Here is a 17,621-nt window from a genome sequence, read left to right as displayed (position 1 = left end):
TGGTTTTTTCGTTGTATCTTCCTGTTTTTTAGCTCGATTTCTTTCAAACCACAAAAGGTTTGAGGTTCAATAGTTAACCTATTCACCCACCGATTTTCAGCTTCTTCCCATACGCGGTTTACCCTGTAGGCGTGACAACATATTGGTGTTATTTTTCGTGAATAATCGCTCATAACTCTTTGCCTGTTTATCGTATTCCAGCCACAGTTGGTACCGAGATGCGCCTTTATATTCCCCTTCTGTGTGCCAAATTTCAAGGCAATCGGATATGGCGTTCGAGTTTTATAGCAGTTTTTGTAAGTGTGCGACAAGAAAAAGAAAAATAAGAAGAAAAAAAAACGAAGAAACTGAGCCAATTTTTGAAGTCGAATATCTCGGGAACGCGCGCAGCGATTTCGCTCAAATTTGGAATGTGGAGTGCTGAAGGTGGAGGGAGTGTCCACAGCAAAAATCGTCTTGTTTCATCAAGGCAGCACGGAGCTACGGAGGTGCGAAAATTGCGTTTTTTTTCTTCCTGTCAATATACTCACGGGTGTTACGCGCCGGCTTCTTGGGCCGCACTACACACTACCGTGTGTCTTGATACAGTTACTGTAAATATTAATAGATAGTACTGCAAGTTATCACTGTCTTTCACTGTTCTATCTTTAGCACATCAACAGTAATATCACATTGTATTGTCATGCTTGAGCAATAACTATTTGCTTATGACAACATGACTACTTTATTAGAGTATAATTATTCCTTCATTACATGGAATAGCTATGTTGAAATTTTGGTGGACTGGAGTATTACAATTAGTACGTGTCTTTGTCAATCAAGGAAAGATTAATGGTAGCTATTAATTTAATTTTGCAAATGAGCACTGAACAGTTTCTATTATTCTAACCCTTGTACATGCACAAATCACATAAGAAGAGAATAATGATAACTTAATATAATCAGTTAACATAATTTTGTTTATTTGGTTAACACTAGATCATCAGTGTAGCACTGGAGTAAGGAAAATAAATCAGTTTCCTACCAAAGAAAAGATCTAAAACCAGGCAAAACCAGATGCAGGCATTGAAACTACATAGGACCTAAATGTGGTTTCCTTACAACTGTGCTATAGTAAGTGCCAGTAATCTAGAGGCATAACGATCCTACTTTGTGTTTGTCTTTTTGAAAACCTAGTGATCTTTTTAGAAGAGGAGAGAGGTACTGTGCATGCATGCATAATATGCATGGGTTTGGAAACACCAGTAAAGTGCTTTTGGCACAATTGTACAGAAATCAAAGAACCCCTCATGCAGAATTCCAGTAGTAGCATCATGTGTCCCTGAGAAAATCTGCTGAGTGTGAGTGCACTCATGCAAACACGAGACAGGGAAACTTGTACCTATGATTCTTATTTAATTCTGTAACTGCTCATATTTATTTACCAGGTTAAATATGTAGCATATTAGTTTATTGCACTTGTCCTACATTCTATAGTTCTCTCTCTCTCTCATGAACTTTCTAGTCTGTCTCCCTCCCTCCCTCTCATATGAACTTTTCACTGTGAAACTTTGAAATGTGTTGAAGATAATGCACTTGCACGTGTATGAAATAATCATAAAACTCAAAAAGTACTAAACATGCAGTATTCATTCAGTACATACATATATGAGTACAAAGCATGCAAGCATACACATTATCAGATAATGATTAATGATTTTGTGATACAGCTTATAAAAAATCTACTTAAGTACTAGTATGTGTATATAACTAAAAGTACAGTAGTTGTTCATGGTGTAGCGGATAGAACTGGTCAAAGTCTAGGAGTTTTCTTGCTTACTGCAAAAAAAATCTAAATTCATAATATGAAGGTATGTTTACATTATAATAGAGCAACAGTTTTGACTGCAATAAGTGCATCATGTAAGTACATAGAACAACTGATCTAATGTCGTAGTTAAAGCATGATGTTTAGGAAAATGTTGTAGAATAATATCAGGAATAATAGGTGGCAAAATGAACTAAGAATAGTTATAGAATGATTTTCAGAAATGATTAATTTAAAATCATAAATAATTTTACTTGCAGTATATAATGTAAAATTCTCTTAGATATGTCTCACAAACACCACCAGCATAAATAAAAATTAAGATAATCTAATAGAGCATTCACCTACCCTAATAAAGCAGTCACTTAATGTAAGGTCATTGCTCTGTTAGAGTATTACAATCTTTTAAGGTGCAACAATTATTTAATCTTGTTAGTATGATTGCCTCTACAGTTGCAGAAGAAAACAGATACATTTAGCTGCATTTCAGGAATCATTCCAGGGAATAATTTTAGGAATAATAGGTGAAGAAGAAAAGAAATGCTAGAAAGCAAAATAGAGAGATTAAAAAGCATTTTCCATGGGTTCCTAATGACATGGATCCTGTGTTTATTATTCCCTATTCCACAAGGGATCTGCAAAAAGCCTGAGAAGCAGGAAGTCAATTGAATAACACTAAAACCTCATGAAGATTCTTTATACAATAATATATTATGCATCATGTACATGTTTTCAAGTAACAACCTTTAATCATAATGCTATAATCTGGACACACTGAAGTACCTACCTCAAGTCAACCTTCACATCTGAATAAGTCACTTCTGGTACTGGTACAGGCATGACTGTGAGTATCTTGTCATCAAAACCTTCCAATTCCACATAGTTGCTCTTGTTGTATTTCTGTGAAAAAATATAAACTGTAGTTAAAGCAAGCCAACAAATGCTATGTACAGACCCAAGGGCGAAATGGTTAAGCCCATATTATCACAGGGACTCGAAAGTAATGTCCAGGAAATCATGCATAAAATTAATTTTATAAGAAAATAATTATTCTATACATTTTATTTAAATATTCTCAAATGTAAAGAGTCATAAATCCAGGATAGCTTAGTAGACGAGACAATAAGTAGTGTGAGTGTTCTATTAGAATATTAAATTTTGACTCTTATATTAGAGTATAATGATTGCATTATTATTATTAGAGCATCATTTTTACGGTCTTGCCTAAAGAGCTACTTTGGTTGTCTTGATGGTAGCTTTCTTAACAGGTTTCTGTCACTTCAAAACATTGTTTTTTCAACTCAAATAAACAAGCACAAGAAACAATGAATTTTAAGTTAAATTAGGGATCATACTGTAGATGTAAAAGGTGAGGACACCTACACCTGAAGATACTAGTGATCATAGTCTATACCCCACAACTGAATTAAATATCCACTAGTATATCTCAGGAGTAGGCAATCTCTCTGTACTACTGTAACAGAACTTTAAAAAATCCTACTTTCTCCTTACACTTGTTTGTTTACTTTTCTGTAACACACTGTTATTATGACTGGCGAACATGAATCGGTAACAAAGAATAGCACCAGACTTGATGTTTCCGGCTGAACACACAACCCAACTATCAATTACCGAAGTGGCCATTATGCTTTGTTTAGCTCATTATGCAGTGAAGAACACTATGAGAAGTGCCAGCATCTCTATAATCATTCCAGTCACTAAAAAAAATTCCCATTACAAATACACTGTAGGAAAACCATCACACACTACTGCCTTACACTGTCAATGGAATGAAATGTAACACAAAAGAGGACAAAAGCAAGTTCATGATGTGTGCATTGCACGTAGTACAACATGCAGGCTGAAACAACGTTTAACAGTGATATACTGTCAAGCCCAGCCATTATAATTATCGAGTTTACACTTGTCTGACTAGTCAGTCAGTCAGTCAGTCAGGAGAAAATTCCACTGAATAAAAACTTTGTAGCAACCTATAGGAAGCATTTTGAATCATACTGAAGGCACGTTTGGGCTTAACTAATACTGCCAACTTTTAGTGCCAAGTCACCACGAAGGTATTGTGAGGCTGGTTTTGTATTTTTGCAAACCCCCATGATCCCTAACATGCAGTATAGTACGGAAAAACATGGCATTGATTGATATTCATAGTTACGTACTAACTACAATAGCAGCAACTAATGTGCATAAAAGATTAATCTTCCCATAGACAACTTTGCCTCAGCAATAAAACATTTCACAAATATGTGACTGGATGTGTAAAAGAGGGCCTTTCCAAATTTCCATATTTGGCACTCCTCATACATTTAACAAATTGCCTTAAATTACACCAAAGTGATAAGCTAGTGGTAACACTAGCTATCATCGATTTCAAGCTGCTACCTCCTTTCACAAATTAAGTTATGGGTTGCCAGGTATATGCAATCCGAAAAGCTGTAAGACTCTATTTTGTGGAACTAGTAGTATTTGTATATATATCTCTAACCTTCTCCATATTAACAGCTGCATAAGCATCTGGCTTCATTGGCTATGTAAATGAAACAAGTGGCATATAAAAACAAAAAAAAGTTATGCAAAAATGCACAACCATACTGCAATTGTGACTGGATCTGTGAAAAGGAGTCTTATAGCCTTTCCAATTACATGTACCTGGCAATCCATAACTTAACTTGTGAGGATGCCAGTATGGTACCAGCCTGAAATTTGGTCACTTTATACTCCTGACATAGCACTATTCTTGGTTGTAATTTTAAGACAATAGGTTAAACACATGAAGGTTATAAGACCCCTTTTCGAAGATCCAGTAACAATTACAGCTGTATACTAACAAAGTCTCATTCAGAGAATGTTAGCAAACATTGTAAGTATGTACCTTTTGTGGTTCTGATGATTCACTAGAAGATCTTGTAATTGGTGACTTTTCACCTTCTAAAAAGCAAGATGCTTTTTTCTATAAAGTAAATAGAAAACATATTAATCAAAGTTTACAAACACAACCAACAATTACATACCGGCTTTTTGAACTCAACAACTTCACTATATGCTGGTATCTACACAAACATATTGTGGTATGAACAACAACTTTATGCACTGCAGAGCTTGATATGAGCACAACCATCAACTAGTTGTACATTTAATTTACCTACCTCTGCACTGCTAGTTGATTTTCTTTTCTATAAATAGCAAAACATTCCATAATTATTATAATGTCTGAATCAATTACTTACTGGAGTTTTAAAGTCTGCAACTTCACTATATCCTGGTGTCTACAATGAAAATGATAAATCATCTAATGGCAGGTAGCATCCCTATATATCCTCTTACACCCAGGGGTATAATGAATTATTATTTTAATAGAACATACACTATAGCTAACAAATGTTCCATATAATTAAATGGCCACATATCTCACTAATTTTAACATTTTTCATCCCTCCCATTTAATTAAGCCTGCTCTACTTACAAAAGTGAAAATAAAATCAACAACGAAAGCTCAGCAGACTAATACATGTATACATAAGCTATGACAAGACTCCCCTTGGCAATCATGCAAGTGACACATACTGTAACAACATAGACCATTACATCATTGTGATCCTTGATAGAACCGTTTGTAGAGGTTGTTAATGACCCATCACTATGGATGTGCCCATTGCTACAGGCTCTGTGTTAATAAAAATCACATATAAAAGCACACACAGTTTGTATGTAGTTAAGAGGTTAAATGACGTACATTTTTTTGTCAGGTTCCAAAGAAAGCAAATTTCCTACATAAACAAGAAGATTGCTGTTTATAAAATACATCATTACAATGCTATGAATAGATTCATACTTCTTTTCCTTGAGATACACAAGCAGAACATCATAGCAACCAGTAGCACAATTAGAAGAAGAACAATAGCACTTAATACAGCAATATGATGTTTGGGGTTGTCTTCATCACTGGATGAAGCTGCTGGAATAATATGAAGTACATTACAACGAATTATTCAATAATATAACCAATACTACTTTAGTATTCATTCAGCTAGTTACATTTTGATATACCATATAATTTTTGTCTGTTTTAAAGCAGGGCTCAGATATACACCTGGTTCTTCATCCCAAATTACAGAATACATTCCTGGAGTACTGGGGTACTAAAGCATAGGTTATAAACAGCCGAGTTGCGTGCTATACAAAACTCTACATACTAGATAAATAAGCTTTACCTCACTTTGTCATTTCTTACAAGTAAAGATTCCAAAGCATAAGTCAATTATAAAGATGTTTTAAGCACTATAATGTGTACAATCGTTATTTTCCTTGTGCTCTCTAATATATAGATGCCTGGGCCTGAATAGATTCCAGGCTCATTTACCGTATAACCTAAGTCCAAAATCACTTGAAATAAACACCTGGACTATCATACAAATAAATATGATACAGTACATGTAAATAAATAGGTGTAATCAATTATAATTAAAACTTAGTACTTGGCATTGTTGAGCTTGGGTCGCTTGTTGGTTTTGGGACTGAGAAGGTTTTTACTTCACTATAATCTTCCAGTGTTACACCAGTGTCTTCTCTGACTACTTGTATAGAAATGTGATAATCATTGTCAGCTAGGACTGGTATTTCAATATGTCCAGAGAACACTTTAGAAGTGACCCCATCACATTTAGAACAGTTCAGTCTGGATAAACATTTAACTAGAGGAGTTGACTCAGTCACGTTACACATCACAGAGATGCTTTCATTATCTTGGAGTAGCTGGACTGATGCTGACTTGAGCCATCGAACAGCTGTGTGAATATTGATTGAGTGTAACAGCAGTTTAAAATGTGAATCTACAGTACTCTACTACAGTGTACATACTTAAAGGAGCACTAACTGCCTCACTGTGTCCCACACTGTTCTCACTGCAGACAGAAATAGTGTAAACTCCAACACTGAGATGGGTGGAAACATCATTGTCTGATGTAAAAGTGGTTACATCAGGTCCCACTTTATAAATATTAGGCCTGCCATCTTCACCAGTCATAGAGACAGTAAAACCCTCCACCTCAGGCATATTAGGTGATAATGGAGAAACCTACAAACACAAGTAGGCACAACGTATTTAGTAATGAAAGTAACAGCACAATAAGTGTGTATCCTAGCAATACAGGTACAGTCAAATAATATGGTACAGCAATGCACATGGTGTACACACAGTATAGGTTCTCTGTTTGCATGTATAAGATGAGTGGAGTCTAACCCTAGCTGAGAACCAGTCTATCTTTGTTTGAACTCCAGCAAGTTAATTCGTAGGCCACCAAAACAAAAGCTGAAAAAAACACTATTTAGGGAATATTGGATAGTAACTACAGTATGTGTAGTGTACTACAAACTCACATTCCAGGTAATCTTAACAACCGGCTTGTAATTGACAAACTTTATGTAAACTGTCAAGTCTCTTGGAGGAGAAGGTGCTAAAATTTGAAAGCAACAAAATAAGCATAGCATCTATATGAAATACAGAATACAAAGATTATTTTTTACATTTTCATGAACTCCACAGGAATTGTGAGCTGTTTAAGCTACATGGTGGTTTACACAATCTGTTTATCATGGTGATACATCACTCACTCACTCACTCACTCACTCACACACACACACACACACACACACACACACACACACACACACACACACACACACACACACACACACACACACACACACACATGCAGGCGCGCGCGCATACACACACACACACACACACATAGCTAGGCATAGCAACAGGGGAAAGGGACTAGAGCCACACCACTGTTAGTTTAGAGGGAGCTTAGCACCTTCACTTTCTCTAATATAGCAGTCATGTATTCATTGTTGTTACCAAATTCAATTTCATAAGACTGATTTCCTGTGGGGCATACCCCGGACCCCCTGGATACAGCATGTGAACTTCACACACTGTTCAAAGTGTCATGTACATCAACCGGCTACCACTCCTCACTTAAAATTTTGTTGTTACAACCTGACATTAGGTGCTTGGGTGTGCTGGTCATACAATATGTACCATGAACACAAAAGTAACTAAAATCTCACCCTATCTAGCTATCTGCATGTATCATGATGTATGACACATGTCCATCTCTTTGTTTTAGTCACGATTATAAACATGTACAGTAGCAGATTCCATCAATGCAGCAATGTTTGAAGTACAAATTTAAAAGCACATGCACCCAACAAATGATTCTACAGTGTGCAATTCTCTTGTGAAACTTAGCAATAGTTAGTTTCATCAAAGTAGTATACCAAATGTTACAGATTTGTAATATTTTGTAAAGCACAAGAGGCACAGAAAAATGATAGCTAACAGAATTGAAGAAAGAAATATAAATACCTAGCATATATATAACCAACTATACAAATTTCTCTACATATAGTCACTCACAGCTTATGCTATGTAACATAATTATTTGTGCCCAGCCACTAACCTGAAGGAGTTAAGGTGGTTACATTAGTAGTAACAACAGTTCCTGGTCCAGCATTGTTAATAGCTAACACTGTCACTTCATATTGAGTATCATTATCAAGATCAGTGTAACTGATAGTATTACTAGTAGTGGTTCTCTCCTCCACCAGTTCTGCTGTCCCATCAGATAAGGTCACATTGTATGTCACGTCACCACATGAGGTATGGCTGAATGTGTCCCATGATATTACCAATGAGGTCAGTCTCCTTTCTAACACCTTGATAATTGATGCCATTGGGACACCTGTAAAATAAGATAGACTTGTTTAATGCTTAAAGAACAAACAAGTCATTTCAAAACACACTCAAACAACATTTCATTTACTATATCCTCTAAATAACGTTTACAGGTGCACATAAGCATATGCATACATACCCATGACTGTTAGTAAGCCATCAGAACTTGTTATAGGTGGAAGGAATTGAAATTCACATTTAAAACTTGTTTGATTCATCATTTCATCAGCAGAATGCACTGTTAATACTGTGTCAAAGGTATCACCAACAATGGGTGACTCAAACATGGAACTGTTTTCAATATTACTACCAGAAAATGGTTGACCGCCAATTATCCAGACTGGAAATATTTGAACACTGAAGTTATACCCGCAAGTGATGTTAACTTCATCTCCAACACACACTACATTATCCAGAGGTGGGTTGGTAATTACAAGACCTGTTCATATACGTACATAATGATTAAACGAATAGTAGTGAGATTTGCATTATTTACCTTGTTGTTCAGAGTCGTGCAGTGTGATCAACAATAGTAACAGAATAAATAGGAAATGATACTCCATCTTCAGAGTGAGGCACTGCATGAAAATGAATAACACTTTAATTAAATTTTTGAGGCCTGACTATATCTAGCCACTAGCTAAACATCTATCCACTCAGATGATATGGTTTCACATATTTTCATTGATCACTGTTTACATTCCACTCCTTTTTGTAATAATTGACAATCGTCATATTTAAAAATCAGCAACTCCAGTTACAAGTACTACTAGAAGACTTGGTTTAGTGAAAGGGAGATATTACAAATTTTGGATCTTTTTTCTCAGTTGAGATTTCTGTGGTCTTAAACCTTTGTCATCTATTGTAACAAAAATAATTTTTAGGTACATGTACTTGTTCACATGAGCTATTGATTCTCTTAAAATAATTTACAGCATTCTCCTCTGTTTTGGTTTGCTGAAGCAGTAGCAATCAGAATAACATTGTCTATAAAGCTGTTTCCATACTTTTATAAATAATAAGCGGAAGCCCCTACAAGAATTACGTAGCTTAGAAATCTTATTGTAAAATAACAACATGCCATAATTTGTAGATGCAATGGGGATCATCACTCAGATTTACATCACTCAGAAGTTCAATGTCTAACTTCATTAGGTGGGGAACAGTATCTGTTGGTTTTGCACCTTCATATGAAATTCAGTCACAGAAGCCATGTGACATACTTCCTTGTTCCTCAAAATTTGCATCATTTTCTATAGGCAGGGAAAGATTATAAGTATTTATCACTGAAACACAAAAAGTAGTTACCCTTCTATCAACACACACATATTGGTACCAATTAATTACTCTGTGCAACATACATGTACTAAAGCTTCTAATCAATGTTGATGAATAAAGTCAAAGGCCTGAGGACAAACATTCGTAGCTCTATAGCTATCAAGTAGCTGATACCACAAACATATAATTGAGCTAAAGGATCCTTACACAACAAGCAGGCTTCACTTGTTACTGCATGGGTTACCATGCACTCATATCAAGCATTAGTAGGTTAATTAATTGTTCATTGGCATCAAAGGATTTCAAATGGACCACTTACTTCCTGTAAGTAATCAGTTTAGAAACATGATGTAACCCAACCCAACACAGCGTAACAATAAGATGTATTGCAATCACATGCTGGCTTTGATGGAAGCCAGTCACTTTTTCTTCAATTACATGCACTATCTACCACCCATGTTTCCTTGTTATACACATGTAATACCACCTTGTTATAACATTTAGTATCAGACTATCAGTCACGTAAACTTCATAAGGACACATGAACTACGCGCTAGATACGTGCCCTATACAGTGTAGCTACTACAGTATATACACACGAGCGCCGCATGAATGCCGCATGGAGATCGCAATTTAACATGGCTATACAAACTGTTACTATAGTTCGGCATAGAATCAAACACGTTGTTTCTTCGTTGAACAACCAAAAAATTTAGCGAGCCACAATTGCTAAACTCTAGTTTCAAAAGGTCATAGCGAAACAAGTTTATAGCTAGCCGCAACAATTTGCGACCAACAGAAGTGCATGACCTCGCTTTAGCTATGTAGCTATAATTTTATTTCTTAAACTAGCTACTGGCCATGCACTCAATACATTGAATAAAACGATTCAGGTTAGCTAATAAGTGCGACGGCAACCAACTGACCTTTCGTTCCTTTCAACGCTTCTACTGGGTTTATCTGTATCTCGGTAAAATAGGTGCCAGAATCGCCCTAGGTCTATGAAGTATACAGTAGCTATATCTTCTTAACGCCAAATAGCTATAGTGAAATAGTCGGTGTAGCCGATCGCGGTTTTGTGTACACCGGAGTGTCCACCTAGCTGATTAGCACATGTTAGTATGTTGCTGCACACGTGGCACGTGACTATCGTTACGCTCTCCTATAGCTCTCACCAGGAGCTTATCGAGTCCGGACTCGATAAGCTCCTGCTCTCACGCGCATCATACTCACTGTTTATACGTCTACATTAGTTTTATATATTTATTTATAGCTAATGCGTTTTGATGCAGGATAGCCTGCATCAAAAGTCTGTGGGAAACCTGTGCCCACAGCCAGAAATGTACAGCTATACATTCATCACAATTAACACTTATTACTAAATTTACTTAACTGTGTAGAGTAACTATGCTATAGTTTGCAGATCAGTGTCAATAATTAAAGGGGGAGAAAATTGGTAGAGGCTGGTTGTCTTGAGCATTGGTGGCATGGACATGAGAGATGAAATGAACAGGATCGATCAGAGTTATAGTTAACCATTAAATGGTCCCATAGATGCTTTGTAAGTTTTTTTTGATGGCATAAGATGGTAAGGATAAGTATAAAATAGGTAGATGATTCCAAAGTCTTACAATTCGATTGAAATAGAAATGATTATGAGTAGCGGATACTAATAAACACATGGCTATTTTTCAAATTGGTGTCACTATTCTTTCTCAATCAATAGCATTGTACCAGCACTGTCTATATAACACAAACTGTGCGCGTAATGTGAAGACTGTATAGTGTCGTGCTCCAAGCAAGATCAGTTGATGTGGCTCGTAAAGGACTTTTAACACCTGCACTTCACAGTGTGCATTAGTCTCGCGCAGCCAGACCCTATTTCTCCGCACGGCGCTTATCGATTGGAAATTATAAGCACCTGCTCCGAAAGGGTCTGGGGACTCTACAATAGAAAAGTTCTGCAGGCAAATCACCCCTGGGTAGGTGAGCGTTGATTGGTCCTAAACCACTTTCAGAAGAGGTGTGGATGACCACACTTGGCTTCTATGCCACGATGTAATTAAAGTTTGAACAGGCTGAAGGATGAAGCCAACTGTGGTCATCCACACCTCTTCTGAAAGTGGTTTAGGACCAATCAACGCTCACCTACCCAGGGGTGATTTGCCTGCAGAACTTTTCTATTGTAGAGTCCCCAGACCCTTTCGGAGCAGGCGCTTATAATTTCCAATCGATAAGCGCCGTGCGGAGAAATAGGGTCTGGCTATGCGAGACTAAGTGTGCATGGAGTGTGGTTCATTTACTCCTCTTGTGTTTTCTACATTTGGTGGATTTGGTAGGGAGGCAGCTATATTCTATAGCTGCTTAGATTTACTCTCTAAGAAGCATGGCACACCCTATAGCTCACAAGACACCCTATAGCTACCAAGACACTTTCACTGATGTGATGTTGCATCTCATTTTCTTTACTCCAGTCTACCATCCTGGCTATCCGCGGGGCAGTGGGACTGTCAGACCTGTGGAGCGCCCCCAAAACCTCTGCTGAACTGCGCTTGGTCAGCTTGACTCATCTGTTTAATGTGCTATATTTTGTTTCTGTTTAATGTGTTTATTTTGTATCAAAAAATAGTCATCTAAAAAAAGATCGTTATCTATAAAGCTTTAGAGTGTAGTCGTGGTATAGTCACTTCATTGAAAACAAGATTTAAAAGCATTGCTTACCTACAGTGCATGATCCCGCTGGATATTTCATGCACTAGCTACATGTACTTGTATAGGGATGGTGCAACTATGAATTACACTATCCTAAAATTGGCATACCTTTTCGTAATCTAGCTTTTCTCTAAAGCACTAGTACTGCAAATGTTGCTATGAGAAATTCATATGGGATATTATGAGTCACTATAATAGCTATATATTTTCATATGGTCATTAGCTAGCTGTTTCATCTTCGTGAGGTAAATGTTATATAGAAATATTTAATGACAGTCAAAACACCGACTTAGTTTGTGCACTGTACTTAACAACTTTGTACTCCCATGGTGATGGATACATGCTAATCTGCAACAGTATTCCTAATAAGTATAATAGTGATACAGCTTAAAGAGCTACATTTTCACCCAATTTGATTTGTGGTTATAGCTTATGATCTGTGTCTAAAAGTCTGAAGTAGTATAATCCCTTTCCTCTTAATATATGTAAATATGCAGCCATTAAATACAATCTTAAGGTAATATTATGCAACCCATTATACCCCATGACCCATGATACCAGCATCCGTGTTAATGGCTATGACTTTGTGTATAATTATATAATCAGACAGTATAACTATAGCACATGATGTTCAAAAAGCACCAAGAATGATAATCAATATAATTTAGAGTGCATGCATGTGGTCGACTCAGTCTTGTATGAATGCCATTACGTTTATGGATGTATCATACTGATATCTATGTGACTGATAGTGTTGCTCAAGTTTTAAGGTATACCTACATACATAGCTACATACTAAAACTAAAAACACTTTTAACCAAATAAATTATGTGACTACATGGGTCTGACAAAACCAGATCAATTATCAAGACTATATGACCTTGCCAAATTTTACCACATGGTTACAGCACAGGTATATGTTGCATGCTATACACATGGTACTGAAAACCACTATTAGTAAAATAAACTATTGTATGGCTGTGTACAAAGAATAATTATATTTCAGCTGTAAACAGAAGCCTAGATAGTTTAGATGCCATCATTCAGTGACCCACATCTATACAAAAATTGGCTATGACCAGAACTAATAGCTAATAGGTGAAACTATAACATCAAAAATTCTATACCAATGTATGATACATTAAAGAGAATTGTTACTAAGGAAACATTGCTTGGTGTAGCACATTATAGTAGTTATAATAATGGTCTTCCAGTGGATGCAGCAGCTACACTGTATCAGATTGGGTGAGGCCTCATACTACAATACAATAACAAATTCTTGTGACTATAATTATACTGAAATAAAAGCATTATAATTCAGTGTATATATTCACCCATATAATTATATATATGTGACCGGATCTGCAAAAAGGGGTCTTATAGCCTTTCCAATTGCATGTACTTGGCAATCCATAACTTGACTTGTGAGTATGGTAGTGCCAGCCTGAAATTTGGTCGCCTTACACTCCTAACATAGCACCATTCCTGGATGCAATTTTAAGACAATAGGTTAAACACATGATGAGTTATTACCCATCAAACTTGGAAATTTGATAAGATCCCTTTTTGCAGATCCGGTCACACATATATACGTACATTCATGCTATACTGCCCAGTTATAGCTGTATAGCTGCAATGGTAAAATTTGTACTGAAACTTTTCACAGAATAACAGTATGCTGGTACATGTATATATGTACACAAGTACCACTGAGCATGCAACAATTGATAATAATGTAGACCAATGGCAGATAGTCATTTACACTTTTGTTAGCTGTTGTTAGCTGCCATGAGGGAGCACACTGTTAGGAGGGAGCACACTGTACTTATAATTTCTAATTGATAAGTGCTATGTACCCCCACAAAAAGGGCTTGGAGGATGAGACTACCACCCTTACACAGAACTGAGGTGATAAAACATTATGCTACTCACTCATCATCCTGTAGCTACACAACTTGATCAACGTTTCTAATCTCCACTACCATCATTCTCTGGTTTTGCTTAACCTTCTGAGTGCCTTTCTTCTAGTTCAGCCTCCATTTTTTCCTCTCAGCTCACTTTTAGCATTGCTATAGTCTATCCGGATGTCTATTACACACACGCACGCACGCACGCACGCACGCACGCACGCACGCACACACACACACACACACACACAATTTTCACCACAGTTGTATTGTTGGCTTAATGGAATATCATGTTAATATGCTTCACTGTTTCAGAACTGACAATTCCAGTTTCTGTGGTAGACTTTGTGACAACCACAAGTAGCTATAGACATTTGGTGCTGACCACGGCATTGTTGGAATGGTGTTTATTATGGTGGGTTAATCCCAGATGAGGTTGGTCATGAGTCATCATGATCTCAAAGAAAGTGTTGAACTAATTCAACATTCACACCTCTTAACATTCTAAAGAACAGATTGTATATCCATACCAGAGCATTGCAGCATCCTTACAAATCTTCTCAGTACAATGCGCTGCTTTCCTAGCTGCTAAACAACCCTTAACACCTAGAACATGTACATGCAATACTTGGTTGCATAATTTTACATCGTAGGCTTATGACGCATGACCTCTGGGTTCAGCCACAAATTACTTAGTTGGAGCCATTTGAGTACAAGAAGGGTCCATGGAGACTCCAAATTTGACCTCTATCTTTAACTTGTCATCTGACTGTATTTTGTATTTCAATATAAAATCCACCAATCTCACTACCCACCTAAAAGAATTGTCAAATTTATTGGCATGTTTGTTTATTTATCTTTTATATTTCACTCACAGAAACATAACAAGAGCAACTATGTGGAGTTGGCACGTTTTGATGACCAGAGACTCACAGTCATGCCTGTACCAGTACCTGAAGTGACTTATTCAGATGTGAAGGTTGACTTGAGGTAGGTATACTGTAGGGTTCTAAATAAGGGTGGGAAGGTGAGTGGCCATTTTATAGAACATTGGCTAGTCACTCACTGAATACTAGTATAGTAAATGTACATGACTACCTTATGCCAATGTCATGTGGCAGAAGATATCATGGAGCCCCATGTGTATTCTGTACATGTTGGGACCACTCACATACAGTACACAATGATTATCCAGTGTTCAAAATCAAAAATGACTGTTCAGTTAGATAATGCTATAGATTAACTAAAATTTTGTACCTCATATATCCCTAGCAATGCATAACAACGTAAACGATGAATTATAAAAATAATTGGTGAATTATGAAATACATTCAATTTTAATAACTTACCAGTAATTTGCATGTATTATTACAACAATAATTAATAGTATGCTGTAGTACTTTTCAAATGTCCAGAACAGCAACTATTGGTACATACTGTATAATGCAAGTACCTGGTATTGTGTTTGTGGTTAGCCCTCTTACCATAATTATGTGACCGGATTTATGAAAAGGTACTTTTTCCACACGTTTTACATACCAGCAAACAAAACAATGTAACACTTGTGCTTGGTATCAAAATGCTGTCAGATACTGTAGTTACACTCATGGAAAATTTCAGGCAATTATACGCTATGATAAAAAAGTTCTGAAGCTTCAAAGTTCATATAATGGGTCAAATTTTGTGTGTGATAAAGGTAGCTTCCACAAATTTGGTCATGTTATATGGATGAGCTTATTGTGATGGTGAGGTGGTATAATAATAATATATATACAACTACTATAGCAGGGAAATTTGAAATGTTGTGCATCATAGTATGGACTTACCTGTGTGGCTCTGTAGCTTTAGAAAGTAAAATTTAGAAAGAGTTAGTTAATAAATTCAGGGAATAGTATTAACTGGGCACCTGGTTTATTATAGGTAGCACAGCATCAAAGGTGTCCTGATCATGTGATCCACCTAGTATAGTGACACCTGGTGAAGTGAAAGATTTGTTGTGGTCGTCAAGTGATCACACCAGGAAATTCCCCTGATAAAGTACGTGCAGTACCTAATATTGATCTGTCATTTAAACATTTTTTTTTAGTTTAGGAGACATTGCAACATGGTCTCCACAGACTACTCACACCCACACCATACCTCCACACTAGGGTATAAGGTCTGGTGGCAACATTGGTTAGGATCACCTGTCTATAATCCAATACCACATGTCTAAGAAATGCTTAATGTTTTTAAACACGTCCAAGAATACTGACCAATATCACCAGATCCTATATACTCTCCTGTTGTGGTGGGTGTGGTCACTACCATACTAATTGGACAATTGTTTTATATTATTAATTAAAACAACAATCATATAACACAACTTAACATGTAAATGGCAGGGAACCCTTTGTGGTATTATGACCTTATTAACATAATTTTTATCTTTCATACAGTAGGACTGAGGTTTTATATAGTGTATAACACTTCACTTGAGTGGATCCAGGGTTTGGCAAGGTGAGTAGTACAGACTGTAGCTAGACACTAGACAAAGGAAGTTTGGGGGTGCAAAGCTATTTGTGACCGAATTTTGGAAAATCACCCATATGAGTGTGCATGAAATAATTAGAATTTTCATGTTTAGTGGATTACTATTAGGAGTAGAGCATAGTTATAAAAATATTTCTAGAATTTTCTATTAATTTAAGGTATTGAAAATGGCTTACAATTATTAACAAGTAGATTTGTACTATATATAAAGCTTGTTATTTGGTCAATAAATGTTAATTTTTAAGTGTAAAATGTGCCCATACCATGGCAATATGGTTGATTTTCCAAAATTCGGTCACATTTTCAGATTTTAATGTATGGTTTTAATTATGCTAAAAATATCTAAATCAACTGCTTTCTAAGTGAGAGTGGTACAGGGATAAGTGACTATCATGAGTAGTTCAGCTAGCTTTATAGATGTAGCTATATATGGCATACACAAGACCATGTGCTTAGTAGGATAAGTGTGCCCATGCATGAGGTACACTTAGGCACTGCATGTGTAGATTCTAACTCAGTAACTATGGAGTATTCTCAACAGTACTAGTGTTATGTGAGGTGACTGCTCTATTAAAGTATTTGATTGACTGTTCTATTAGTCTATCTGGATGTTGTATCTTTTTTTGGA

The 17,621-nt window shown here is 36.4% G+C and overlaps 1 protein-coding gene across 5 annotated transcripts; it reads right to left on the bottom strand.

Annotated features, from left to right (window-relative positions):
- Nucleotides 1–1,603: 1,603 nt before the first annotated feature.
- On the bottom strand, nt 1,604–10,914 carry LOC136267267 (uncharacterized). 5 transcript variants are annotated; one of them, XM_066062362.1, is made up of 18 exons: nt 10,769–10,913; nt 9,749–9,817; nt 9,061–9,142; nt 8,704–9,003; nt 8,290–8,571; nt 7,202–7,278; nt 6,683–6,899; nt 6,301–6,609; nt 5,658–5,777; nt 5,559–5,592; nt 5,411–5,489; nt 5,053–5,091; nt 4,972–4,998; nt 4,837–4,875; nt 4,698–4,775; nt 4,311–4,352; nt 2,595–2,707; nt 1,604–1,818 (listed from the first exon to the last, which is right to left on the bottom strand). In XM_066062362.1, exons 2-18 carry the CDS (start codon nt 9,812–9,814, stop codon nt 1,800–1,802), a joined length of 1,923 nt encoding a protein of 640 aa, XP_065918434.1. In that variant the 5' UTR covers nt 9,815–9,817; nt 10,769–10,913; the 3' UTR covers nt 1,604–1,799. The 5 variants fall into 5 exon arrangements, with proteins under 5 accessions (XP_065918434.1, XP_065918449.1, XP_065918427.1 ...); XM_066062377.1 differs by having other exon boundaries at nt 5,658–5,780; nt 9,712–9,817; nt 10,769–10,910; XM_066062355.1 differs by having other exon boundaries at nt 5,658–5,780; nt 10,769–10,910.
- Between the last annotated feature and the right edge of the window lie 6,707 nt (nt 10,915–17,621).

This window comes from Dysidea avara, chromosome 1 (assembly GCF_963678975.1).
Source record: "Dysidea avara chromosome 1, odDysAvar1.4, whole genome shotgun sequence".
Taxonomy (NCBI): domain Eukaryota; kingdom Metazoa; phylum Porifera; class Demospongiae; order Dictyoceratida; family Dysideidae; genus Dysidea; species Dysidea avara.
This window is presented reverse-complemented; position numbering and strand designations above follow the sequence as displayed.

Excerpts from the sequence above, each read along its gene's own strand:
- LOC136267267 (XM_066062355.1), bottom strand. The coding sequence starts at position 9,814 with ATGATGCAAATTTTGAGGAACAAGGAAGTATGTCACATGGCTTCTGTG. Across the intron at positions 9,143-9,748 it reads TGACTGAATTTCATATGAAG|TGCCTCACTCTGAAGATGGA; the intron begins GTGCAAAACCAA and ends ATTTTCATGCAG. Across the intron at positions 5,781-6,300 it reads CCCAAGCTCAACAATGCCAA|CAGCTTCATCCAGTGATGAA; the intron begins GTACTAAGTTTT and ends ATATTATTCCAG.